This window comes from Mustelus asterias, chromosome 3 (assembly GCF_964213995.1).
Source record: "Mustelus asterias chromosome 3, sMusAst1.hap1.1, whole genome shotgun sequence".
NCBI classification, from domain to species: domain Eukaryota; kingdom Metazoa; phylum Chordata; class Chondrichthyes; order Carcharhiniformes; family Triakidae; genus Mustelus; species Mustelus asterias.
In genome coordinates this window covers 30,708,061-30,734,322 of record NC_135803.1, presented here as the reverse complement: position 1 = coordinate 30,734,322, position 26,262 = coordinate 30,708,061, and the positions used below count along the sequence as shown (strand labels likewise).

General features: G+C 44.0%; 1 protein-coding gene across 4 annotated transcripts in view; it reads left to right on the top strand.

The window, feature by feature from the left end:
- The first annotated feature begins 16,173 nt into the window (after positions 1-16,173).
- eif4e2 (eukaryotic translation initiation factor 4E family member 2) overlaps positions 16,174-26,262 on the top strand; it is a 35,671-nt gene continuing 25,582 nt past the window's right edge. For all 4 annotated transcript variants that reach the window (XR_013496676.1, XM_078206915.1, XM_078206916.1 and 1 more), the window contains exons 1-3: positions 16,174-16,303; positions 21,881-21,995; positions 22,979-23,113. Coding sequence is in view for 3 of the 4 variants with exons in the window: in XM_078206915.1 (XP_078063041.1) it covers positions 16,284-16,303; positions 21,881-21,995; positions 22,979-23,113 (270 nt within the window). In the remaining variant the exon portion in view is untranslated. The remainder of the gene's footprint in view (positions 16,304-21,880; positions 21,996-22,978; positions 23,114-26,262) is intronic.

Sequence of the window (26,262 nt, the reverse complement as noted above, 5' to 3'; positions counted from 1 at the left end):
ATCCACTTGCTGCTTGCCTCCCATCACGCCAGCTTGTATGGCTAAGACCACTGTGCCAAGCAATAGCAAGAAGTCTCACAACACCAGGTTAAAGTCCAACAGGTTTATTTGATAGCAAAAGCCACTAGCTTTCGGAGCGCTGCTCCTTCGTCAGGTGAGGGGGAGATCTGTTCACAAACAGGGCATACAGAGACACAAACTCAATTTACAGAATAATGATTGGAATGCGAGTCTTTACAGCTAATCAAGTCTTAAAGGTACAGACAATGTGAGTGGAGAGAGCATTAAGCACAGCTTAAGGAGATGTGTATTGTCTCCAGACAGGACAGTTAGTGAGATTTTGCAAGTCCAGGCAAGTCATGGGGGTTACAGATAGTGTGACATGAACCCAAGATCCCGGTTGAGGCCATCCTCGTGTGTGTGGAACTTGGCTATCAGTCTCTGCTCAGCGAGTCTGCGTTGTCGTGTGTCGTGAAGGCTGCCTTGGAGAACGCTTCCCCGAAGATCAGAGGCCGAATGCCCGTGATCGCTGAAGTGCTCCCCAACAGGAAGAGAACAGTCTTGCCTGGTGATTGTCGAGCGGTGTTCATTCATCCGTTGTCGTAGCGTCTGCATGGTTTCCCCAATGTACCATGCCTCGGGACATCTGGGGAAGTACTGGACGACGAATCTGGATCTGACAGATCCGGATCTGCTCAGATAAGGAGGATCGCAACAGACACCTCCAGATGCTGAAAGGTGCCCTCATAAGAACAGGATATGGCGCTCGACTCATCGATCGACAGTTCCAACGCGCCACAGCGAAAAACCGCACCGACCTCCTCAGAAGACAAACACGGGACACAGTGGACAGAGTACCCTTCGTCGTCCAGTACTTCCCCGGAGCGGAGAAGCTACGACATCTCCTCCGGAGCCTTCAACATGTCATTGATGAAGATGAACATCTCGCCAAGGCCATCCCCACACCCCCACTTCTTGCCTTCAAACAACCGCACAACCTCAAACAGACCATTGTCCACAGCAAACTACCCAGCCTTCAGGAGAACAGTGACCATGACACCACACAACCCTGCCACAGCAACCTCTGCAAGACATGCCAGATCATCGACATGGATGCCATCATCTCATGTGTGAACACCATCCACCAGGTACACGGTACATACTCTTGCAACTCGACCAACGTTGTCTACCTGATATGCTGTAGGAAAGATTGTCCCGAGGCATGGTACATTGGGGAAACCATGCAGACACTACGACAACGGATGAATGAATACCACTCGACAATCACCAGGCAAGACTGTTCTCTTCCTGTTGGGGAACACTTCAGCGGTCACGGGCATTCGGCCTCTGATCTTCAGGTAAGCGTTCTCCAAGGCGGCCTTCACGACACATGACAACGCAGACTCGCTGAGCAGAGACTGATAGCCAAGTTCCGCACACATGAGGACGGCCTCAATCGGGATCTTGGGTTCATGTCACACTATCTATAACCCCCACGACTTGCCTGGACTTGCAAAATCTCACTAACTGTCCTGTCTGGAGACAATACACATCTCTTTAACCTGTCCTTAAGCCTCTCTCCACTCACATTGTCTGTACCTTTAAGACTTGATTAGCTGTAAAGACTCGCATTCCAATCATTATTCTGTAAATTGAGTTTGTGTCTCTGTATGCCCTGTTTGTGAACAGATCTCCCCCTCACCTGACGAAGGAGCAACGCTCCGAAAGCTAGTGGTGTTTGCTACCAAATAAACCTGTTGGACGTTAACCTGGTGTTGTGAGACTTCTTACTTGCATCTCCACACCAAGCAATAGCAGCAGAGACCCTGTGGCTTAGGAGCAGAACCAACACGCTGCCACTAAAAACCTCATCACTGATCCCGCAGCCCGCTTACCTGGCTTCAATCTGCCATGCCAACACTATTAGCAGTACAGCCCAATAGTTGGTAATTGAAGATCGTGGAGAGAGCTTGGGATATGGCAAAACACACTATCCGGGCTAAAGGTGCAATAGTTAAAAGGCCTATCTCTATTGTAGAAGGATCAAGAGAAGTTAAAATATTTTTGGATAGACATTAGATGTATTTAACTGCGGGAGACCAGGATACAGAGAAAGGGAGTGCAAAGGCCTTTGCTAAAAATGAAGAGATCACCCAAGGGGAGACCACCTCTGTGTGCTTTGCAGTCAGTGTCCAGTGCTGAAGGTGAAAGCACTAAAGCAAAAGTGAATCAATTGGCTAATTACATTAATGATTTGAGTAAGAAGTTTGAGAAACAATGTTCTGAGTCACACAAGGCAACACAGTGGTTAGCACTGCGGCCTCTCAGCCCCAAGGACCCGGGTTCAATCTGGCCTTGAGTGACTGCATGGAGTTTGCACGTTCTGTATGTGTGTGCGTGTGTGTGTGTGTGCGTGGTTTCCTTCTTTGTCCAAAGGATGTGCAGGTTAGGTGGCTTGACCATGCTTAATTGTCCCTTAGTGTCGCAGGATGTGTAGGTTAGATAGATTAGTCATGTTAAATATTTGGGGTTACGGGGATAGAGTGGTGGGGGAAGATACTCTGTCAGAGAGAGTCAGTGCAGACATGATGGGCCGAATGGCCTCTTTGTGCACTATAGGGACTCTATAAGTGCTAGACAATGACCATCTCCAACACGAGAAACTCCAACCATCTTGCCTTGATGCTCAATGGCATTACCAAAGCTAAATCCCCCACTTTCAACATTCAGAGCTTACCATTAACCAGAAACTGAACTGATCCAGCCATATAAATACTGAGGCTACAGGAGCAGGTCAGAGGTTGGGAATTCTGCAGAGAGTAACTTATCTCCAAACTCCCCAAAGCCTGTCCGCCCTATCTACAAGGTACAAATCAGGAGTGTGATGGGATATTCTCCCCGTGCCTAGACATGTGCAGCTCCAACATCACTCAAGAAGCTTGACCCTATTCAGCACAAAGCAACCTGCTGAATTGGCACCCCATCCGCCACCTTCAACATCTACTCCCTCCACCAACGATGTACAGTGGCAGCAATGTGTACCATCCACAAGGTGCACAGCAGAAAATCATCAAGGCTCCTTTAACAGAACCTTACAAACTTGTGACCTCCACTACCAAGAAGGACAAGAGCAGAAGGTACATGTGAACACCACCACCCACATGTTCCTCTCCAAACCACATACCATCCTGACTGGAGCTATATCACAGTTCCTTCACTGTGGTTAGATCAAAATCCTGTAACTCCCTTATTAACAGCACTGTGGGTATACTTGCACCATATGAACTGCGCCAGTTCAAGAAGAAGATTGCTACCATCTTAAAGGGAATTAGGGATGGGCAATAAAAACGCTGGCCTTGCCTGCAACGCCCTTGTTCCATGAAAGGATTGAAAAAAACTGACAGCAGTCATGTCAGTGCAGGTCCTGACACAAGGGGACGAATGTTCTCCAGTGTGTGCAGTTACCAGAGTCCTTGATGGACTCGAAGTAGCAGCTGCAAGGTTAGAAGCAAGCCTCGCTTGGTTGGAAATGAGGTTCCAACATGACGTGAACGGTTGACCAGAGATTTTGGCTAAATTACTGCGGGACCAAGTTGAAGTTATGTTTCCTGATACCAGTTCTACCATTATCGTTGTCCACACCTCATGCTTCTGACAGGCAAGAGCTCAAGGCTTCACAGGATCAAATTAAATGTGTTTAATGGAGAAGTGAGTATACATTAAAAAATGCCTTGTTCCTTAAAGTACAAGTAATTTCATTAACTGTTGAATTGCCAGTACTTATGAACATTGTTATTGGAAAATGAATGCTGGACAGCAATATGTTAAAGCAATATCAAACTATTGTTTGGTTTGATTACAACCAAGGTAACAACCGGCTGAGATTTCTATGTTCAGTTGGTCTTTACAATTAAAAAGGCTTCAGCATATGAAGTTCCCTAACATTCAGAAAACCCAGTCCAAGAGATAATTAGAGAGCATTTGCTAGTTTTTGCTGGGGGGCTGGGGGTGGTAAGCATGATTGTGGGAAATTATAGGAACATACTTTATCTTTCTTTCCTCAAACAGTCCCCTGATTACTAGGGAAAGCTTTCCTTTTTATGAAGAGGTAGCAGAGCCAGTCCTTAAGCAGGACATGTTATTATTGCAAGGCACTTTCATGACCTATTCACCCATATGGTCAGTGAGAAAGCCAGACAATTGTTGGAGATTGATGGTCAACTACTACAGAGGGTTAAATAAGGTCATGACTAAATGCACAAACCTTGTTAGACAAACATCCACTTACTTTCTGAAATACCAGCAAGACCTAAAGTATTTCCTACATTGGATATTGTAACTGGATTATAGAGTGTACCAGTCGCAAAAAGAGATCAGTACAAGTTTGCATTTGCATTTGAGGATCGAAGCTTTATTTGGACAGTGATCCTGCAGGGCTTTCATAGCAGTCTTAGCATTTTACAAAAGAGAATGACAGAAATTCTGAAAACCTTTCCATGGTCAAAATATTTGTTACAATATGTGGATGATCTACACTCAGCCACTGAAACAGTTGAGAATCATTTTAAATTTCATAATTTTATAAATTTATATAAAATTATACTTTTTATAATTTTATTAAATTTAATAATTAAATATTACAAGATGGCATATGAGTGCCGGCTTCTTGCACGCTGTACCCAGCATACCCTCTAATTCTATCTTTAACTCTTCATTCTATGCTTTTAAAACTCTATAACTCTTTTTCACTCTAGCCATGCCTGTGACACTACATTCTGCACCCTCTCCTTTCCTTCTCTATGTACAGTATGCTTTGTATAGCGTGCAAGAAACAATACTTTTCACTGTATACTAATACATGTGACAAAAAATCAAATAAATTATTAAATGAGTTGCTGATTTGAAGGGAAATTTGAAAGTAATTCCCAAGAAACTCGAGTTGTGGCAGAAAAAAGTAATTTTCTGGGAGTTTTGATATCGTCGCGTGGTCTAAGTCCAGACAGATACAAGGTAGACGCCATTCAGTGGATGCCCTTGCCACATGCACTTGGTTCATTTTGGGGACTGATGTTACCAGTGCAGCCTCATCCCAGGTTTTGCGTGGCACAGTGGTTAGCACTGCTGCCTCACAGCGCCAGGGACCTGGGTTCGATTCCCGGCTTGGGTCACTGTCTGTGTGGAGTTTGCACATTATCCCTGTGTCTGCGTGGGTTTCCTCCGGGTGCTCCGATTTCCACCCACAGTCTGAAAGATGTGCAGGTTAGGTGCATTAACCCGAACACGCGCCGGAGTGTGGCAACTGGGGGAATTTTACAGTAACTTTATTGCAGTGTTAACGTAAGCCTTACTTGTGACTAATAAATAAAATTTAACTTTAAACCTTTCTATGGGTTTCTTTGTGGCAAGGAAGAGCACATATTGTCTTCATGGACAGCAGAGCACACTAATGCATTGGAAAAGTTAAAAGTAGCAGTTATGCAGGCCACCAGTTTAGCAGCACCAGATCCAGGCAAGTCTTATTTATTTTATGGATAGTGTTTTTTAGCATACTGCCCAAAATGTAGCTATTTTACTTGTATCACAGGCTGACAGAAAATCATTATTTATCTCATACAAAATCTACCTGCAAAAATGTTTTTAAATAAATCACTAGCCGGTGGATAGCATTTGTCTCAGGACGCTTGCTAAGGCTGCTCTTATTCAGAGAGAAAGTTAGGAATTGGTTGTAGGGCATTTGCTAGGAAGTTAGCATTTTCAGAGGACGTCAATGGGCCATTGTCATAGGTTGGGTGTTTTCCATAAGAATCCAGAAGTGCCTAAATTGGCATAGGCTGGGGATTGCTGTAGCTGTAAAACATGTAGCTATAGATGTTATTGTAGACTGTGAAATTCGAGTTGAAGTATTAAAGCTGCAAAGGGTTTTGCATGAATGTTGGAGTTGAGTTGACCAAGTTAAAAATCTTGAAGAATGGCATGAGTCAAGTGACCAGGTTCAAGTAATCAAGAAGAAGGGAGGACCCCGGAGATCCTGGGATCCACGGGAAAGGCACTGTATTATGCCATGCCTCAACTAGTGTAATGTTAAGTATTAATCTTTGCCCAATAAATCTTGTTAGTTTGCATTCCAAATTAGTGATTGTCCTTCTTGCCAACAAGGTTAATGCCTGACAAGAATTTTCTTACTCTGGGGTTTGATACAGAATCCAAATCACAACATGATGGCACAAATATGAGGTCAGATCATCTCCTGGTCCAATGTGACAGTTGTGAGGAGATTCGATTAGTGTCAGACTGTTGCCAGGGAGAGGGATAGTATCAGTAGCTGGGGAACAGAATTTGGAGCAGAGACCGGAAATAATGGCTTCAATCTTTTGAATATTTAATTGGGGGAAATTTCTGCTCATCCAGTGCTGGACATTAAACAAGCAGTTTCATAGTTTAGCAACAATGGAGGAGTTGAGAGGTGTTAGTGAGGTAGTGCTGGGTGTTATCAATGTACATGTGGAAATTAATGCTGTGCTTTTGGATGATCCTGAGGGACAACATGTAGATGAGAAATTGCAAGGGACAAAGGACAGATCCCTTGTGGATAACAGAACTCGTGGTGTGGGAGCAGGAATAGAAGTCATTGGAAGTGATTCTTTTGCTATGATTAGATATAAAAGGGAAGTAGATTAGAGCAGTTCCAGCTTATTTTTAAGGAGAGGGATGATGAATGTAGATTTATCGGAGAGAGGGATAGCAACCAGAGAGAGAAAACAGTCAACAACATTGGTTAACATGGGGTAAGGGGCTTGGAGGGTGGCAGGGAAGTTGAACAGTTAGCAATTTAGTAGCAATATGATTGAGGGAGCAAGAGGTGGGTCTTATGGACAAGATGAGATACGAGAGAATGTCATCACAGAAAACTCTGACATTCTCTAATACACATTTTGACTATTTTGAAAGGGCTATTTGAAGGTGATCAGAAATGCATTCACAAGTGCTCAAAAACGAAGGAATACAACTTAAACATTCCGGAATTAAGCGTAATGAGGAAATGTGGAATTTAGTCAGCGTGTAACAGACACTTTGATTATCAGCAAAGGCATTTGAATCAAATTGTTATTAATATGTGTAAGAGCAAAAAAGAATGCCTTTCTGGCCTGAGGGAATTCTGGATTGGGTAAGAATGGAAAGATAATGTGGATAGATAAAACTAGTAAGAATTTGTTGGCTCTTATGTCCTTTTGTTTTTGCTATAATTTCCCCCCACCTTGCCCAGTTTTCCTGCCTAGCCAATTATTATATAGTTGAATTATTATATAGTTACAGTTAGTGGGGGGTGGGAGGGGGGGGGGGACAACAGAGAGAGACATGTCATTCTGGTGCCTGATGCCAGACTCCGAAAAGAACTGCTTCACTTGGAACTTGGTTGTAGCAAAAGACCTACAGGAAGACAGTGAAAACTCTTCATGGATGTTCTCAAAGCATCCCTGAAAAGGTCCAACATAACCCATCAACTCATACAAGAACTCTGCTTGTGACTGACCAAAATGGAGAAGGCTTATTTGAGAAGGCAACAAATACATTGAGACTTTATTGGAAATGTGCACAGGCAAGATCGAGGCATTGGAGGAAGCGCACAAATCTCCAATCAACCCATCAACTCGGCCTTTCTTGCACCATCTGCCTTGCATGTGGCAGAGTCTGTATATCACACAATGGACTTATCAACCATCTCAGAACCCAGCTAGATAGATTCATGATGCGCAAGGGGGTGGAGGTTATCAGGAGCAGTTGGGAATGTTGAGTTGCGTTTATTTTCAGATCAGCCATAATCTATTGAATGGCAGAGCAGGCTCGAGGGGCCGAGTAGCCCACTCCTACTCCTAATTTATCTGTTTATATATCGTCTGGCATGTGGGAGTCTTTTAAGGAACAATTGATAAGGCTGCAGAATAGGCACGTGCCTGTAAAAAGGAAAGATAGAAAAGGTAGGATTCGAGAGCCGTGGATAACCAGGGAAATTGAGGATCTGATTAAAATGAAAAGGGAGGCGTACGTTAAGTCCAGGCAACTGAAAACAGATGGAGCTCTGGAGGAATACAGAGAGAGTAGGAAAGAACTCAAACGGGAAGTTAGAAGGGCAAAAAGAGGTCACAAGATGTTCTTGGCAGACAGGATTAAGGAGAATCCTAAGGCATTCTATTCATACATTGGGAACAAAAGAGTTGTCAGGGAGAAAATCAGACCTCTCAGGGACAAAGGAGGGGAATTATGCTTAGAACCCAAGGGAATAGGGGAGATCCTAAATGAATACTTTGCATCGGTATTCACAAAGGGGAGGGACGTGTTAACCGGGAGTGTCTCAGAGGGAGGTGTTGACCCGTGAGAGAAAATCTCCATTACAAGGGAGGAAGTGTTAGGTTTTTTAGGGAACATTAAAAGTGACAAAGCCCCAGGGCCTGATGACATCTATCCTAGAGTACTCAGGGAGACGAGAGATGAAATTGCTGGGCCTCTGACGGAAAGCTTTGTCGCTTCTTTGGACACAGGTGAGGTCCCTGAGGATTGAAGGATAGCGAATGTGGTCCCATTGTTTAAGAATGGTAACAGGGATAACCCGGGAAATTATAGGCCGGTGAGCTTGACGTCCGTGGTAGGGAAGTTGTTGGAGAGGATTCTTAGAGACAGGATGTATGTGCATTTAGAACGGAACAATCTCATTAGTGACAGACAGCATGGTTTTGTAAGAGGGAGGTCGTGCCTTACAAATTTGGTGGACTTTTTTGAGGAAGTGACAAAAACGGTTGATGAAGGAAGGGTCGTGGATGTCATCTATATGGATTTCAGTAAGGCATTTGACAAAGTCCCACATGGCAGGTTGGTTAAGAAGGTTAAGGCTCATGAGATACAAGGAGAAGTGGCTAGATGGGTGGAAAACTGGCTTGGCCATAGGAGACAGCGGTCGGAGGGTCATTTTCCGGCTGGAGGTCTGTGACCAGTGGTGTTCCGCAGGGCTCTGTACTGGGACCTCTGCTATTTGTGATATATATAAATGATTTGGAAGAAGGTGTAACTGGTGTTATCAGCAAGTTTGCGGATGACACGAAGATGGCTGGACTTGCGGATAGCGATGAGCATTGTCGGGCAATACAGCAGGATATAGATAGGCTGGAAAATTGGGCGGAGAGGTGGCAGATGGAATTTAATCCAGATAAATGCGAAGTGATGCATTTTGGAAGAAATAATGTTGGGAGGAGTTATACAATAAATGGCAGAGCCATCAAGAGTATAGAAACACAGAGGGACCTAGGTGTGCAAGTCCACAAATCCTTGAAGGTGGCAACACAGGTGGAGAAGAAGGCATATGGTATGCTTGCCTTTATGGGACAGGGTATAGAGTATAAAAGCTGGAGTCTGATGATGCAGCTGTATAGAGCGCTGGTTAGACCACATTTGGAGTACTGCGTCCAGTTCTGGTCGCCGCACTACCAGAAGGACGTGGAGGCGTTAGAGAGAGTGCAGAGAAGGTTTACTAGGATGTTGCCTGGTATGGAGGGTCTTAGCTATGAGGAGAGATTGGGTAAACTGGGGTTGATCTCCCTGGAAAGACAGAGAATGAAGGGAGATCTAATAGAGGTGTACAAGATTATGAAGGGGATAGATAGGGCGAACGGTGGGAAGCATTTTCCCAGGTTGGAGGTGATGATCACAAGGGGTCACGGGCTCAAGGTGAGAGGGGCGAGGTATAACTCAGATATCAGAGGGACGTTTTTTACGCAGAGGGTGATGGGGGCCTGGAATGCACTGCCAAGTAGGGTGGTGGAGGCAGACATGCTGACATCGTTTAAGACTTACCTGGATAGTCACATGAGCAGCCTGGGAATGGAGGGATACAAACGATTGGTCTAGTTGGACCAAGGAGCGGCACAGGCTTGGAGGGCCGAAGGGCCTATTTCCTGTGCTGTACTGTTCTTTGTTCTTTGTATGAAAGAAAGGAGGTGGGGTAGCATCATTAAGGAAAACAATACTGTGTTGGAGAGCAAAGATGCCCAAGAGGGATCAAGGACAGAATCTATTTGGTTAGAACTAAGAAACCATATAAGTAACATTACATTACTGGGTTATTCTATAGGCCATCAATAGTGGGAACAAAATGGGAGGAACACATTTGCAAGGAAATTCCAAGGAGGTGCAATAACTATATAGTAGTTATAATTGGGAAATCTAAGTATCCTAACATAGACTAGGGTAGTAATAATGTCAAGTGCAGAGAGGGAAGAGTTTATGAAATGTGTTCTATTGCAGTAATTCACCAATGTTCCTTCGGCAGCATCTTCCAAATCCACAATCACTGCCATCTAGAAGGACAAGGGCAGCAGATACCTGGGAACACACCACCTGGAGGTTCCCCTCCAAGTCACACACCTTTCTGACTTGGAAATATATTGCCATTCCTTCACTGTCACTGGGTCAAAATCCTGGAATTCCCTCCCTAACGGCACTGTCAGTGTACCTACTCCTCAGGGACTGCAACAGCTCATGGTGACAGTTCACCACTGCCTTCTCAAGGACAACTAAGGATGGGCAATAAATGCTGGCCTAACCAGCGATGCCAATATCCCATAAATGAATTTTTAAAACGTTATGTGGATAGATTAGAGAAGCTGATGCTATTCTCCTTGGAGAAGGTTGAGAGGAGATTTGATAGTTCAAAATTATGGGACATCTTGGCATACTGGGTGGCAAAACTGTTCCCACTGGCAGATGAAAAAAGAACAATACAGCACAGGAACAGGCCCTTTGGCCCTCCAAGTCTGCGCCGCTCATGTGCCCACTAGACCATTCTTTTGTATCCCTCTATTCCCAGTCTGTTCATGTGGCTATCTAGATAAGTCTTAAACGATCCCAGCCTCAATCACCTTGCTTAGCAGTGCATTCCAGGCCCCCGCCACCCTCTGTGTAAAATACGTCCCCCTGACATCTGTGTTGAACCTTGCCCCCCTCACCTTGAACCCGTGCTCCCTTGTGTTTGTCACCTCCGACCTGGGAAAAAGCTTCCCACTGTTCACCCTATCTATGCCCTTCATAATTTTATACCCCTCTATTAGGTCGCCCCTCATCCTCTGTCTTTCCAGTGAGAACAACCCCAGTTTACCCAATCTCTCCTCATAGCTAAGACCCTCCATACCAGGCAACATCCTGATAAATCTTCTCTGGACTCTCTCCAAAGCCTCCACGTCCTTCTGGTAGTGTGGCGACCAGAACTGGACGCAGTATTCCTAATGTGGCCTAACCATTGTTCTATACCACTGCAACATCATATGCCAACTTTTATATTCTATGCCCCGTCCAATAAAGGCAAGCATGCCATATGCCTTCAGGACCACCCTCTCCACCTGTGCTGCCACCTTTAAGGATCTGTGGACTTGTACACCCAGGTCCCTCTGTGTGTCTATACTCTTGATGGTTCTGCCATTTATTGTATAGCTCCCCCTTACATTAGATCTACCGAAATGCATCACTTCACATTTATCTGGATTAAATTCCATCTGCCATTTCTCCGCCCAATGTTCCAGCCTATCTATATCCTGCTGTATTCTCTAACAATGTTCATCACTATCCGCAACTCCAGCAATCTTCGTGTCGTCCGCAAACTTACTGATCACACCAGTTACATCTTCCTCCAAATCATTTATATATATCACAAACAGCAGAGGTCCCAGTACAGAGCCCTGCGGAACACTACTAGTCACAGGTATCTCTGTGCCCTGTTTGAGAGCAGATTTCCACTCCATCTGACAAAGGAGCAGTGCTCCAAAAGCTAATGGTATTTGCTACCAAATAAACCTGTTGGACTTTAACCTGGTGTTGTTAAAACTCTTACTGTGTTTACCCCAGTCCAACGCTGGCATCTCCACATCATGAACACCACTAGTCACAGACCTCCAACCGGAAAAAGACCCCTCCACTGCTACCCTCTGTCTTCTATGGCTAAGCCAGTTCTCCACCCATCTAGCTAGCTCACCTTTTATCCCGTGAGATTTAACCTTTTGCACCAGCCTGCCATGAGGGACCTTGTCAAACGCTTTACTAAAATCCATATAGACAACATCCACAGCCCTTCCCTTGTCAATCGTTTTTGTCACCTCCTCAAAAAACTCAACCAAATTTGTGAGGCATGACCTCCCTTGTACAAAACCATGCTGTCTATCGCTAATGAGATTATTCAGTTCTAAATGCACATATATCCTATCTCTAAGAATCTTCTCCAACAACTTTCCTACCACGGACGTCAAGCTCACCGGCCTATAATTACCCGAGTTATCCTTGCTACCCTTCTTAAATAACGGGACCACATTTGTTATCCTCCAATCCTCTGGGACCTCACCTGTGTCCAGTGAAGAGACAAAGATTTCTGTTAGAGGCCCAGCAATTGCATCTCTCGCCTCCCTGAGGAGTCTAGGATAGATGCCATCCGGCCCTGGGGATTTGTCTGTCTTAATGTTTCCTAAAAAACCTAACACTTCCACTCTTGTAATTGAGATTTTTTCTAATGGGTCAACACATCTCTCTGAGACAATACCAGTCAACATGTCCCTCTCCTTTGTGAATACTGATGCAAAGTATGACTGAGGACTGAGAACCTCTAAGGTGACTGGCAAAAAGACGCATTGGTGATATGAGGATAGATCTTTTTATGCAGCAAGTGACTAGGATCTGGAATGCACTACCTGAGAGTGTGGTGGAGACGGATTCAATTTTGGTTTTCAAAAGAGAATTGGATAATGATGTGGAGATAAGGGCTACGGGGACAAGGCAGCTAATTAGATCTAGCTGAGTAGCTCATAGCGAGAGCTAGTACAGACACAACAGGCTGACTGGCCCCTTTCTGTGCTGAAACCATTCTATTATACTCTGGCGGGATTTTCTGGCCCTACTCACCAGCAGGATCTTCTAGTCCTGCCAAAGGTGACCTCCCGTGGTGGTTCCCCGGTGATGGGCCGGGGAGTCAAGCAAAACATTGCTGCAGGAGGTCAGAAAATCCTGGCCTATGATTCTATGACCTCCTCAAACAGTCCCCTGACCTCCAGGCCTGGTCTTCCCACCTCCTCGCCCGGTCCATATATCTCCTTGCCCAGGTCCTCCCACCCCATCTTCCTCAGTACTCCCTCACTCAGTCCTTCCACAAGCCCTTCGCTCAGTCCTCCCATATCCCCCTTGCTCAGTTCTCGCACCCGCTCACCTGTTCCTCCCAAGTCCCTTATGCCCATTCCTCCCATCCATTGCTACCACCCTCCCACCCACTCCTTTTACCCCACCTTTGCCCACTCCTCCCGCCCTCGGCCAGTTCCCACCTCCTCGCCTGACCCTCATTGGCGGTCCTCTCTTTGCCTGGCCCTCCCATCTCCCCGTTTGGCTTAGTACCGTGGGGGAGTGTTTAAACTAGAGTGGCGGGGGATGTGAGCCAGAGCGGGAAGACACAAGAGAGGGAAACAATGATAGAAATGAAAGGCAGAAAAGATAGAAAACAAAAGTGGAAGGCAGAGGAAATGAAGAGTTGCAGCAAATAGGGCCATAGCACAAAAAATGTGTTAAAATGTTAAAAAGACAACTGAATCTGCATGCACAGAGCATTTGCAATAAGGTAGATAATTAACAACACAATTAGATGTAAACGGGTATGATATGATTGTGATTACAGAGACATGGCTGCAGGGGACCAAGGCTGGAAATAAAATATCCAAATGGGGTTAGCTTAGATGGGCATTTTGGTTGGCATAGACCAGTTTGGGCCGAAGGGGCTGTCTCTGTGCTATTGATTCTATGACTCTATGATCTAAAGGTACTCTATATTTAGGAAGGACAGGCACAAAGGAAAAGGAAGTGAGGTGGCATTGTTAGTTAAGGATGAAATCATTGCAGCACTAATAAAGGATATTGACTCAGAAAATCTAGATGTAGAATGAATTTGGGTGGAGCTAAGAAACAACAAGGGGTTCAAAACAATAATGGGAACTATTGACATCTAAACAGTAGTGGTGAGGTAGGGAACAGCATTAAATAGAAAATTAGAAATGCATGTAACAAGGGTGCCACAGTAATCATAGGTGACTTTAATCTACATATACACTGGGTAAACTAAATTAGCAATAATGCTGTGGTGGATGAATTCCTAGAGTATGCATGAGATTTTTTTAGACCAGTATGTCAAGGAACCAACTGAGGAACAGGTTATACTAGATTTGGTATTGTGCGATGAGAAGCGGTTAATTAATAATCTTGTTGGGTGGGGTCCTTTAGGGAACAGTAACCATAACATGATAGAATTCTTCATTAGGATGGAAACAAAATAGTCCAGTTCAAACTGGGATCCTAAATCTAAACAAAGAAAACTATGAAAGTATGAAGAGATGAGTTGACTAAGATAGATTGGGGAACTTCATGAAAATGTAGGATAGTGGATAGGCAATGGCTAAGATTTATGAAATTATTGCATGCATTGCAACAATTTGACCCAGTGACTGTGAAGGAAGTGATATATTTCCAAGTCTGGGTTGTGAGTGACTTGGAGGGGAATTTCCAGGTGGTGGTAGCAATTGTGGGTTTGGAAGGTACTGCCGAAGGAGCCATGGTGAGTTCCTGCATCTGGTAGATAGTGCACACTGTTCGATGGTGATTGAGGGATGGAATGTTTGTGGAACAGGTAGCAATCAAGCGGCTGTTTTGTCCTGGATAGTGTTGAGCTTCTTGAATGGGGGGGGGGGGGGGGGGGGGAGGGAGGAGAGGGGGTGTGACCCATCATCCCCTGGCGGGGGGGGGGGGGGGGGGGAGGAGAGGGGGTGTGACGTATCATCCTCTGGGGGTGCAGGGAGGAGAGGGGGTGTGACGTATCATCCTCTAGTCGGGGGGGGGTTCCGCTGATTCTCTATCTCTTTCCTGTGCTGTATCTTGTCATTGTTTGAGATCTGACTCACAACGGTGCTGTCATCAGCAAACTTGAAAATCGAGTTGGAGGGGAATTTGGCCAGTCATAGGTGTTAAGGAGTATAGTAAGGGGCTGATTACACAACCTTGCGGAACACCAGTGTTGAGGATGATTGTGGAGGTTATGTTGCCTATCCTTACTGACTGCGGTCTGTGGATTAGGAAGTCTACGATCCAGTTGCAGAGGGAGGAGCCCTCTCAGGAGACTAAGGAAATTTGGCATGTCCGCTACAACTCTCACCAACTTCTACAGATGCACCATAGAAAGCATTCTTTCTGGTTGCAAGCTTGGTCTGGCTCCTGCTCTGCCCAAGACTGCAAGAAACTACAAACGGTTGTGAACGAAGCCCCGTCCAGCACTCAAATCAGCCTCCCACACATTGACATTGTCTACATTTCCCGCTGCCTCGGAAAAGCAGCCAGCATAATCAAGAACCCTACACACCGCGGACATTCTCTCTTCCACCTTCTGTGAGGAAAAAGATACAGAAGTCTGAGGTCACGTATCAACCAACTCAAGAACAGCTTCTTCCCTGCTGCCACCAGACTTTTGAATGGACCTACCTCACACTAAGTTGATCTTTCTCTACACCCTAGCTATGACTGTAACACTACATTCTGCGCTCCTTTCCTACTCTATGAACGGTACGTTTTGTCTGTATAGCACGCAAGAAACAATACTTTTCACTGTATACTAATACACGGGGACGGCACGGTAGCACAGTGGTTAGCACTGCTGCTTCTCAGTGCCAGGGACCTGGGGTCGATTCCTGGCTTGGGTTTCCTCCGGGTGCTCCGGTTTCCCCTCACAGTCTGAACGATGTGCTGGTTAGATGCATTGATCTGAACAGGCGCTGGAGTGTGGCGACGAGGGGAATTTCACAGTAGCTTCACTGCGGTGTTAATGTAAGCCTTACTTGTGACTTATAAATAAACTTTAATGTGACAAAAATAAAGCCAATCAAATCAAATCCCAGGTGGTCCTTCCGGCGTGTGGTCCTCCCAGCCCCCCTGGCGTGGTCCTCCCAGGTGATATTCCCAGCCCGTGCCCGCCCCCCCTGCCCCCTGCCCCCTGCCCCCGCGCCCGCGCCCCTGCCTGTGCCCCCGCCCCCACCAGGTGGTATTCTCAGCTCCCAGCGCCTGGTCCTCCCGGCCTCTGGCGCGCACGGGAATGTGGTATCACGTGCTGCGTTCCCGGATGTGCGGGGCCCAGCCCCCCTCAGGTGAAGGCGCAGCCGGAGCCGCTGCTGCTGCGAGGGGAGTGTCCCCGAATCAAAGAGAGAGCAAGGTCCCGCCCGCTGCCCAACAGCATGAACAACAAGTTCGACGCGTGAGTGTTATTGATTTCCTTTTGTCCTTCTCCCATTGAAACTTTCTGCTGAATCCTATTCCGGCACTGGCGGCCTGCTTTCCGGAATGAGGTTGTTTCTGTGTAAAGATGTCGCCTGCAGGGCCGCAGCCACACTCTGGGCCGGGCTGTCGGAGCTGCTGCGCGCCTCTTCTCCCCCCCCCCGACCTGCTGTGCCTCCCCCCCCCCCCGCCTGACCTGCTGTGCCTCCCCCCCCCCCCCCCCGCCTGACCTGCTGTGCCTCCCCCCCCCCCGCCTGACCTGCTGCGCCTCCCCCCCCCCCCCTGACCTGCTGTGCCTCCCCCCCCCCCGACCTGCTGTGCCTCCCCCCCCCCACCTGCTGTGCCTCCCCCCCCTCCCCTGACCTGCTGTGCCTCCCCCCCCCCCTCCCCTGACCTGCTGTGCCTCCCCCCCCCCCTGACCTGCTGTGCCTCCCCCCCCCCCCTGACCTACTGTGCCTCCCCCCCCCCCCCTGACCTGCTGTGCCTCCCCCCCCCCCCCCGACCTGCTGTGCCTCCCCCCCCCCCCCCGACCTGCTGTGCCTCCCCCCCCCCCCCCCCCCTGACCTGCTGTGCCTCCCCCCCCCCCCCCCCTGACCTGCTGTGCCTCCCCCCCCCCCCCCCCCCCCCGGCCTGACCTGCTGTGCCTCCCCCCCCCCCCCGCCTGACCTGCTGTATATTGTCAGGATTTAGTGGTTTCAATAACCCAATCGATACTGGCAGCCTGTCCCCAGAACTGGCAAACACTTAAATTAAGTCCCTTTGCAGACGGACAATTCCGAAACCAATGTATTAATAACAGAATCAACATTTTAAAATTAATTCAGCTCATAGATGGATATCTTGTTTTGTCACTTGGTTGGTGTTAATTTGAGAGGATGTGAATTTAAGGGCTACTGTTGTCGAGAAGATCAGGGTTGTTTCTAAATGGCTTTAAGCAAGAAGCAGTGAGGTACATTAATCATTGCAATGTCATGAGCAGATGCAGAATGCAATCCAAAAGGCTAATGGAATGCTCTCCTTTATATCTAATGGATTAGAATTGTTTTTAGATATTTTTGCAGGTTGTGGGTCTTGTTGGCTTGGCCAGTATTTTTATTGTGTTGGGAAATAAGTATAGTTTAAATAATTTTATTTATGTTGTGTGTTTTAGGAATAAGTTTAATTTGCATTTCTATATTTGATTTATTATTGTTGCTTGTGTGTTAAGAAAGTGTTGTTAATCTCAATTTAGCTTCATGTTATACAAGGGTGCCTACAAGTCTGTCAGTTTAGTTTCACTTTACGTGTTACCTCTGCATTGTAATGAAGGTTTTACAACATGAAAGCAATTATAGGGTTTTTAAAAAACTAAGCTGTTGCTCAGCAACCAGAGGCTCACACTGAAAAGCAGAAGCTTCCCAATTTGAAGGTGGTAATCCAGAGGCAAGGAGTTTTGCATAGTAACTGCCAATATAGGCAGGAAAATATAGGAGAACAGATAGCAAGTCCCAGAAACCAGGGAATGAGTGTTGCAGGAAGTTAAAGGAACAAAAGAACAGAAATTGGGAAAAGAGTTGTCAAATTAGGAGTAGAGTTAAAGTTAGGGCTGCAAGGTGCAAATCTGGAGATGACAGCTAATGAGAAGCCACACATTTGCGGTGATCCTAAATTTGGTGACACCTCAATGCAACCTCTGAAGGAGTGTTGTTCTGTTGGCATGGCAGGGTACCTGAGAAATTGTGTGAAAGCTTGAGTGCACAGGGTGTTCCAGGACAGAGGAATACTGGAAGGAGAGGTTGAAATCCTGAATATGGATCTTTGGTGAAAGCATTTGAGAGAAATTGTTGTTTGGGAGAAGATCCCAAAGTGTGTTTTTCGAGAGCAGAGATTGGAAATCCTCATGTGAAAGTCAGAGTTCCAGTGAGACTAGTTGGTTCAATGTGACAAGCATCTGGGGGGATTTGATGAGAAATCCACAAGTTGTTTTGGGTGGCATCTGTCACTTGATTTCAGAGTATGGTGTGTCTTAACCACATTTTGCCTATTGTTTACATGGACTGTGTGCTGACTGAGAGCATTAGTGTGTAAGATAAGTTATAGCTTGTGTTATTTGTACAATGCTGTATATATCTAAAGATTCAGCTGGGCTGAAGGAATAGTGCATTAAGTTAATCTTGTTTAATAAATGTTTTTTTTTGTTAAAAGCTAATTAGCAGTCCTGCAACTCTGTTCATTCACGTCACAAACAAAAAATAAAAGTTAGGATCTATCAAGCCGGGTTGCATCCTGGGACCTGACTTGTCCGATCATAACATCAACTGGGGTCATAACAATTGTCCATTCCTAATTGTCCTTTAGAGGTGGTGGTGAGTCGCTTCTGTGAACTACTGCATTCCATGTGGTATATTACACCCATAACGCGCTGTGAGGGAAGAGTTCCAGGATTTTGACCCAAAGAGTGAAGGAATGGTGATATAGTTCCAAGCAGAATGGTGAGTGGCTTAGAATGGAATTTACAATGGGTGGTATTCATAATATCTGCTGCCCATGTCTCTTTATAGGTGGTAGAGGTTGTGGTTGTTGAAAGTTCTGTCGAAGGAGCCTTGGTGAGTGGCAGCAGTGCACCTTATAGATGGTACACACCGCTGTCACTCTGCTTTGGTAGTGAAGGGAGTGAGTGTTGAAGGTGCTGGATAGGGTGCCATTCAAGCAGATTGCTTTCTCCTGGATGTTGTCAGTTTTAAGTGTGGAAGATATTCTATTACACTGCTGACATTTGCTGAAGATGGTGGACAGACTTTGTGGAATCAGGAGGCAAGGTACTGTCTCAGAATTCCCAGCCTCTGACTTGTTCTTGTAACCAGTGTTTGTATGGCTGGTCCAGTTCAGTTTCTAGTCAGTGGTAGCCCGAAGATGTTGATTCAACATGGGGATTCAACTATGGTAATGCCATTGAATATCAAAGAGAGTTGGTTGGATTCTTTCTTGTTGGAGATGGTCGTTGCCTGGCACTTGTGTGGTGTGAATGTTACTTGCCCCTTATGAGCCCAAACCTAAATGTTGTCTAGGCCTTACTGCAGTAACTGAGGAATTGCGAATGGTGCTGAACATTCTACAATCACTAGTGAACATCCCCAATTCTAACCTTATGATGGAGGGAAGGACGTTGATGAAGCAATTGAAGATGGTTGATCCTAGGACATCACCCTGAGGAACTCCTACAGTGATATTCTAAGATGGTGGACCTCCCACAGCCATCTTCCTTTGTGCTCAATGTGACTCCAATCAGTGGAAGGTTTTCCCCTGATTCCCTTTGACTCCAGTTTTGCTAGGATTCCTTGATGCCACACTGTTGAATGCTGCCTTGATGTCAAGGGCAATCATTCTCGCCTCATTCATGTCCATGTTTGGACTAAGGCTGTAATGAGGATAGGAACTGAGTGATTCTGGCGAAATCCAAACTGGGTGTCAGTGAACAGATTTGAGTAAGTGTTGCTTGGATTGCAACACTTCGGGAGCTTTGTGAGCAGTTCTGAGTACCAGACCTTAGGAAGGATATATTGGCCATGCAGGGAATGCAATGACTACAAGAATTAAGCTACGAGGATAGATTAAACAAATTAGTGCGGTATTTCCTGGAATTTAGAATGTTTAATAGTGATTTATTCAAACTTTTCAAGATATTAAAGGGAACAGGTATGGAAAAGGTATCTCTTATTGGTCTGGTCGCTGAGGGCCAGTGGGAATAGAGGTATACAAAACCCTGAGGGGTCTGGATAGACTCGATCAGGAGAAGCTGTTCCCACTGATGGAAGGATCGAGAACCAGAGAGTACAGATTTAAAGTAATTGACAAAAGGAGCAATGTCGATCTAAGGAAAAGCTTTTTCACATAGTGAGTATTTTGGATCTGAATATGCACTGCCTGAAATTGTGACAGACACAGGTTCAATTGAGGCATTGAAGAGGGAATTGGATTATTATCGTGAAACAAAGAATGTGGTGCTCTGGGGAGAATGTCAGGGAGTGGCATTAGGTGAATTGCTTATTGGTTGGAACCAACACAGATGAGAGAGGCTGAATGGCCTCCTGTACAGTAACCATTTTATGCTTCGATGAGACATCTTGAGGTCATGAGAGGTGCGGTTGTAAGTGCAATATGTATTTTATTAGAAGTATATTCTCAATAAATTCTGTGTGCTGCAGTTGATTTTAGTCAGAGCATTCAACGTGTTGGCTCTGCAATGGAATTTTGCAGTATAGTCCCAACGATTGGACCAGTTTGAAAATTTTTAAAAGCACGCTTTTAAGACTATATTTTTGAAAAAGATATTAACTGTCATTACTTTGGCTGCTTTTAACCTGGTTTATATTATGCCACCAGGGAGTGAAACTGGTTGCATAACCAGGGAGTGTTGGATTATCCTTGGGGCAAACAGAAGCTAGTACTACCAGATATTTCATTTTTAAATTACACTTCATATACATAATGTGTTCCTCAATGGTTGGCAGAGGACGCCTAAGGAGTATAAGATCACTTAAGTGACCTGCATGGATTGCCTGTGTTGCTAAATCTTTCTGCGGCTGGAAAGCATGATTGCTTTTCAGGCTCTGTTGCTAGGCAGAGTGTTGCTAATGGAACTATCCACACAAATTACTTTTTGGTAGCATGCATGGACTTCAGGAATGACATTTTTGCTACTTTTTTGCTGCTCTGCAGCCAGTACTATTGATAGTATGGTATAATTAAATTTCAGTTTCACTTTATTGTCCATACTGCAATTCTTTTCAGGTATGTTGCTTGCTCATGAAATAAAATACATATAAATGAATAACAATAAGGGTAATTTTCTATCATAGAAATCTAACTTTATTGGAAATGTATTAAAAACTATTCCACTGCATTAAAAAAAAGTAGTGAGTCCCATCATGAGTGCACATCCTCATCAATTCATCAAACTCATTAAAGCTTTTTAGGCAAGGGCAGACAAGTTCAAGAACCGATTTGTCCTGCATTTGAGGGATTGTAGCCTTTTTCCTCAATGCATCCAAAGTAATAATGAAACAAGGGGTGATTCTCATTGTTCATGACACTCTTTACTTCAAAATTCTTTGAAAGCAGATTTCGTTAAAGAATAAAAAAAGACCAAATTTCTGAACACAACATGGTAGTTAGACTACGTGTAGATCGAGGGGAGATTTGGTTTTAAGGAGTGCCATCATTTGGATTTATTGTGGAATAGTCAAATGGAATATTCCAAGCTGAGCCTTGACCTGTGTTGTCGTCATTTTATAAAATGATATTTGAACAGTTGACTCAACAGTTCCTCTGGAATTTAACATGCAGCTTCAACTGCTTTCTTTGTTGAAGAAAATAGGTGGAATATTTTTATCCAATTGGATTTGTGATCTCTGCTTGCAGCATTATATGCCAAACAATTTCATTAGCAAAACTAAATATGCAACTTAGTGCTAAAACTATTATCGATCTTGCACAACAGAAATTGATTGTAATGCTATTGTTAAAGAACCAGATAAAACTATACTGGACAATTATTAAACTGTTTCCTCATTTGCAGTTTAAAAGATGACGACAGTGGAGACCAGGATCAAAATGAGGATAGCCACACACAGAAAGAGAATGAGAAGGAAAAAATAGACAAAGAGAAGACCCAAAGCAGTACCAAAAGGAAGGTGAGAGCATAAAGGCGCGCACAGCCATGCAAAATATGTTGCTGAAGGAACAGCCAGCTCTCTCACTCAGTGTTTGCTGAGTAAAGAAAAAACTGTGGACAACTGATCTGTGGTGTGTTAATAAAGAGAGTTTTACTTGGCTATTAACTGCAGTATTGATGCCCAAGATTTGAATGATATATAGCTGATAGATGATGCACTCTGGCTAAGCAAGATACCCTAATGGCCTGTAATGTGCGCGAAGACAAGAAATTGACTTTTAATCTTGCATTCGGATTGTTATTTGCAGTCCAGTGGTTAATGTAGAATATAAATTGAAGAATGAAAAGTTAGGCAAATAAATAGTAGTAGTGGCTAGCCTGATACTAATTGATCAGAATCTTTTCTGCCAAGTTTTAATAATGAAGTAGATAAATGCCTTCCATTGCATTTTGACTGCGACCTTTTGTGTCAATGTGCAATTGTTTCTGCTTCAGTGGCATAAAAATGACAATGTAATCTCACATTCAGATTTCTTGGTGTTACCCTGAGAGTGTTCTCAAAGGTATGCTTGATACTGTGTCAAGCATAATTCCAGGTAATGTAAAACCAGTTTAAAAAGTACAAAGCAATCTGGTAAACCAACTCTTAAGTTTTCAAAACTTTCAGAGATTTATTCTGTTTTAAAGCCTGGAATACAAAACATTTTAAAATGTTACTGCCAGGCAACCGAGCTCTGGGTTTTGCGAATGGAAATTGCTGGCTACAAGCTGCCAGTAGCAAATTATCAAAATGTGAGTAAATGGATCAAAAGTAACAGGAAGCATCAATGAAATATGAGTAAGAAAAAAGGCCCTGTTTTTAAAGCTGCCATTTATAGACCAGCAAATCACTACAAAACTGCGTACAATTAAAAATGTGACCATCTGGCAAGGACAGTGTGACTTTTTCTTCTTAATTTTGTCTACGATTGCACTTTCATTCTAAAATTTTACCATTTGCAGGCAGTAGTCCCTGGTCCAGGAGAACACCCGCTACAGTATAACTATACATTCTGGTATTCCAGACGGACACCAGGTCGTCCCACCAGCTCTCAGAGTTATGAACAGAATGTTAAACAGATTGGAACATTTGCATCTGTAAGCACTGTATTACTTTAATTGATGATGTATAATATGAAATGTTTTAGCTAGAAGGTATTGTTGGGCTTTTCTTTATACTTGCTTTGAGTAAGAAATTTAGACTAATTCTTAGGAAGAAGGTAAAATAAAGATTTTTCTTTTGGAGGAGTTGGGATTGGATGCTTGGAGAAGGGCAAGTAAATCTATTTCTGCATGATAATACCAAGACAGTTGAGCAGTGATGTTTTTCCACCTGCTCTTGGGTACCATTATGTTGCACACTGTCCTTCCAAGTTAGTTACTCTGGGGAGTGCTTTGATATTAGAAAGGTAAATATAGTTAATTGCAAGTAAATGAAAGATCAGTGGAGACTTGGAGTTGATTATTTCACTGAAGTTGCCAGATGCTTATCCAGTGAGCAGGGCTGACTAGAAAACTAAAATTTTTCTATGATGGCAGCACAAGCGCACCTTTATTCTAATCAGCCTTTAGTTATCTACAGCTTTTCAGCTCTGACCTTTTATCACCCTATGTGATAGTGTAAGTAATAATTTCAGTAGTATATAATCTTGCTGACCAATTACATTTTCTTATTGAACTTTTCCTAAATAAGTTGAATTGACCTAATACAAAAGTTAAACTTTAAAAAACTGTATCTTTTGCCTTTGTGATTCTAGTAATTCTTAATTATTTATTTTAAATCAAAAAGGCCACCCATTCTTTTAAATGGGATGTTCCAAGTCCAATTGCAAGGAGCAGTGTGACATTTTGTCCTTCCAATATAGATTTTGAAAGCCTTGTCAAAGTCCTGTTTGTACTTGCACTTCTTCTGTGTTGTTTATCCTAACTGAATTTTCTATAGTTTTGTTAATGAAGTAAATACTTTGAAAATCCACCTTGATGATAGAAATCATGGCCCGGATCTTCTGAACAGCGGCAATGATCATTGGACTGTCGCTTTGCTTGAAGATTCCTTCAACTCGTTGCTGCTACGCATTTCTGCCAGGATCTTCTGAGCCTGTCTTCCACAGAAATGTGCAGTGGATTCAGGGAGCTCCCTCCGAGTGGAGTAAAGTTGGGAGGACAGAACATGCCCTGTATTTACAGTACTTGCTGCCATATAGTATGCTTAAATGTCTGGTCTGAATTTTAGTGAATGAGTGAGTGAATTGGTGTGTAGGTGGGTAATTTGGCCAAGTGTCAGTGCCTGATTTGCTTGTTTAATGACTCAACCTGTCCTGTGCCCCATGAAAACCTGACAGTTTGTGGGCTGGCTTTGATTGTGAGTGATAGGTATCTATTTCCTTAGTACTGGATCAAAAGGGAAAGAGGGATGCAGTTCAGAGTGGATCAGTTGGTCAGTTCTTTGTCACTTTGTCTCTACATTGATTGGAAGATGGATTGATGTCGAAGAATACTGTGGAAGATGTTGCTGTTTTTTTTTATCAAGGATGTAAGTTGTGAAAATACTGCAGAGAATTGCAAAGGCCGCCTTTATTTTTATTATCTGATAAGAGACACTGTGTTAAACATTGTCACCTGGTTAAATTTAGCCATTTGGTAAGTCAAAGCTTGAATATTGCTGAGAAGAGGGACATGCTGCTGGAATCTTTCGCCTTGCACTCATCAGGACAGATGCAAGATTGCCAAATTTCAAACAATTACAATTTTTATTAAAAGATATTGTTGGCAAGTCAGGTTTTAGGCTAAGGCATTGTCATAGCGAAAGCAGTGGGGAGCTATTGGCTCCCCGTGCTTCCAGGTACTTCAAAGGTGCAAAGTGTGAGCGTATATGAGTTATGAACTTGATTGATTATCTGAAATTGGTTGTTAACATAGCTGTTAAACTGCTCAAGATCATTCAGCAAGTCCTGTCCAATCCTGGAGTTACATCTAACAGTAGATGTTTTTAGGTTTTGCAAGCACAGGCTGGTTGTGTACAACCAATTGTGCCTATAAGAAGCAGCCAGAGAAAAATGTTTTTTTTCTGCCTATCATACAATTGAGGGGAGAGATACAAAAGTGTCCAGAGGGGCAATGTTTTCACACAGGGTGGTGAGTGTCTGGAACAAGCTGCCAGAGGTAGTAGTAGAGGCGGGTACAATTTTATATTTTAAAAAGCATTTAGATAGTTACATGGGTGCGATGGGTATAGAGGGATATGGGCCAAATGCGGGCAATTGGGATTAGCTTAGGGGCTTTAAAAAAAAGGGCGGCATGGACAAATTGGGCCGAAGGACCTATTTCCATTCTGTAAACCTCTATGACTCTATGAATAATATCATGTGTGAATTTCAGTGCCAATGCAAAGCCTGGTATGTAGGTTGTACACCCCAATGATTGACAGAATCAGACATGTTCCTCCATGCACAACAATCCTGAGTGTGCTATTAGCTACATCAACAACCATTTTAAGATGATCAGTCGTGCACATAATGTGGCTCATTTATGCTTTCTTGGAAGCATCATATATTCACCTGTCATCTTCAAACAAAAGCAGTGTGTTCAGGTCTTGCACTTTTTTTTGAAGTGATTGGAGTTTCTAGTGCCCCATTACTTTCTGTGTGGCAACACCTGGACCAATCAGTCAGCATCTTTTCCTTCTAGCATAAATTCTGGTGACTGTTTGGAATTTGGCATTTTTGCATTTGTCCTGATGAGTGCAAGATGATAAGCTTTGACAACATCTTTCTTTTCAGCTATAGTTAAATTTACTGGTTTATCAATCTTGCTTTTGTTAATCTTTTAAATAAACTTCATATCTTTCAGCCTAAATGTGATATCAATGTGGTATTTTGCATCTGGCAGAGATCAGGAGTGCATGGTAAAAACCTGTGTTATTTCCATTTTCCACCTTATTGATTACTGGTTCATTGTAAGTCCTGCAATATGCGATACCAAAATGTATGCCCAGCTATTTGCTATGCCAGAAAACTTTGCAAATAAAATCATGCTACGTTTCTTAGGTCTTGCTTGTGGAAGTGGCAATTTCTACCTTGAATGTGAGAAAAATGTTTTGTACGAAGTGAGTCTGAATATAGAGGGTTATGTTAAGGTACTGAAACTAGTGTTAATAGCCCTTGTTGGCATTTTCTGGAATTAATTGGAATTAATAAATTGATATCATACTTGAACAAATAACAAGCAAATATTTATTTAATCCATCT